Genomic DNA, 2,194 nt, shown 5'->3' with positions numbered 1-2,194 from the left:
CTAAGCTTATGTGCAAGAATGTTCTTTTCTTTTGGATTGATGTACAATAATAGAGCTTTGAGAAGCTTAAGTGTGTTCTGACTCAGGCTCCTGTGTTGATACAACCTAAATCTAGTAGAGAGTTTGGGGTGTATAGTGATGCATTGCACGTCGATTTAGGATGTATACTGATGCAAGATGGTAAGGTTGTGGCTTATGCGTCCCGTCAGCTTAAGTTACATGAGGGAAATTACCCGATGTATGATCTCGAGTTAGTTGCTATAGTGTTTGCATTAAAAATATGGAGGCACTATCTGTATGGTAAGAGGTGTATTATCTATACCGACCATGAGAGCCTCAAGTACCTCCTTACTCAGAAGGAGTTGAATCAGATTGAGCTACTCAAAGATTATGATTGCACGATAGAGTATCATATTGGTAAGACCAATGTGGTGGCTAATGCTTTCAGTCGTAGAGCGATGACTGATTAGAGAGCGATGTTTTCTCATCTTAATTTGTTCGATGATAGGGGTCTGTTGGCTGAGTTGCAGGTTAAGCCGACTTGTATTGGGCATATTTAAGAGAAAAAAATTAAGGGATGAGTCTTTGGTTCTGCGATTTCATCAGGTTGAGTGTGGCAGTACATCTGATTTTGGATTGAATAAAGATGGGGTTTTGTGTTTTTGAGGTAGAGTTTGTGTACTGAATGATTCTGATATGACATAGTCGATTCTGAAGGAAGCGTATAGTAGCTCTTATGCTATGCATCCTAGTGGTAATAAAAAGTATCGAGATTTTTGTGAACTGTACTGGTGGCTGAGATTGAAACTAAAGGTAACAGATTTTGTTGCTCATTATATGGCATGTCAGCAAGTTAAGGCTGAGCACTAGTTGCCTCCGGGTTTGCTACAACCTGTTAAGATTCCCTTATGAAAATGAGAGCGAGTGACAATGGACTTCGTTAGTAGGTTACCCTTGACACCCACTAAGAAGGATTCTGTTTAGATTATCGTGGATCAATTGACCAAGTCTGCTCATTTTATTTCGGTTCAAACGGACTATTCTTTGTAGAAGTTAACGAAGCTCTATATTTTCGAGATTGTGAGACTACATGGGGTTCTGATTTTGATAATTTATGATAGGGATCCTCACTTCACTTCTTGGTTCTGAAAGAAACTACATGAGGCTCTGGGTTTGAGGTTGGACTTCAGTACTGCGTTCCATCCTCAAACCAATGGTCAATCTAAAAGGATGATTCAGATACTGGAGGTTATGCTTCAAAGCTAGGTGATTGATTTTCAAGGTAGTTGAGGGGATTTTCTACCGTTAGCTGAGTTCGCCTACAATAACAATTTTTAATCTAGCATCCAAATGACACATTACAAAGCTCTGTATGGTCATAAGTGTCGTACTCCACTATGTTGGACTAAGTTGGGTGAGCGAAGAGTTTTGGGTCCTGAGTTGGTTTCCAAGACTGAAGATAAGGTTAGACTAATTTGGGATCATTTGAAAGCGGCTACTGATAGACAGAAGTCCTATGCGAATTTGAAAAGGAGGGATATCGAGTACTATGTGGGTGATTTTTTATTCCTTAAGGTATCTCCGTGGAAGAAAGTTTTGAAGTTCGGTCGCAAGGGCAAGTTGAGCCTGAGGTTCATTAGGCCGTATCAAATTTTGAAGCGTGTGAGACTGGTGGCTTATCAGTTAGAGCTACCTCCAGAGTTGGACCGTATCTATGATGTGTTTCAGGTCTCAATGTTGAGGTGGTACTGGTCTGATCCATCTCACGTTGTCTCTGTTGAGGAGATCGAGGTTAGATCGGGCTTGACGTTTGAGGAGAAACCAGTTCAGATTATAGATTGAGATATTAAGGTTCTAAGGAGGAAGTCCATTCTTCTAGTAAAGGTTCTATGGTGGAATCATGGCATTGAGGAAGCCACGTGGGAGCCTTAGGACTTGATGCGTCATCAATATCCTCATCTGTTTGGATTAGGTTAATTTCGAGGCCGAAATTTCTTTTATGGGGTAGAATTGTAATGCCATGAATAATTTAAGTCTGTTTTTATGAAATCTGACACAAATGTGTATCTGCTTCAGTGGTTAAGTGTTCTGGGTGTGTGTAAGAGGTCTTGGGTTCAAGTCTCCCTCTTGGCAAATTTTGTTATTTTTGATCTAAGTCTTATCTATGTTGGGTGGGCTTATATAAGATTTTTTG

At 40.2% G+C, this 2,194-nt stretch overlaps 1 protein-coding gene across 1 annotated transcript; it reads left to right on the top strand.

The window, feature by feature from the left end:
- The first annotated feature begins 1,350 nt into the window (after positions 1-1,350).
- Positions 1,351-1,842, top strand: LOC105772134 (uncharacterized). The gene has a single exon (XM_012593458.1). The coding sequence runs from the start codon at positions 1,351-1,353 to the stop codon at positions 1,840-1,842; it is 492 nt and encodes a 163-aa protein (XP_012448912.1).
- The last annotated feature ends 352 nt before the right edge of the window (positions 1,843-2,194 follow it).

The sequence above is a fragment of the Gossypium raimondii genome, chromosome 6, assembly GCF_025698545.1.
Source record: "Gossypium raimondii isolate GPD5lz chromosome 6, ASM2569854v1, whole genome shotgun sequence".
Taxonomy (NCBI): domain Eukaryota; kingdom Viridiplantae; phylum Streptophyta; class Magnoliopsida; order Malvales; family Malvaceae; genus Gossypium; species Gossypium raimondii.
Note: the sequence above shows the minus strand (reverse complement) of the source record. Positions and strands in the feature narration are given on the sequence as shown.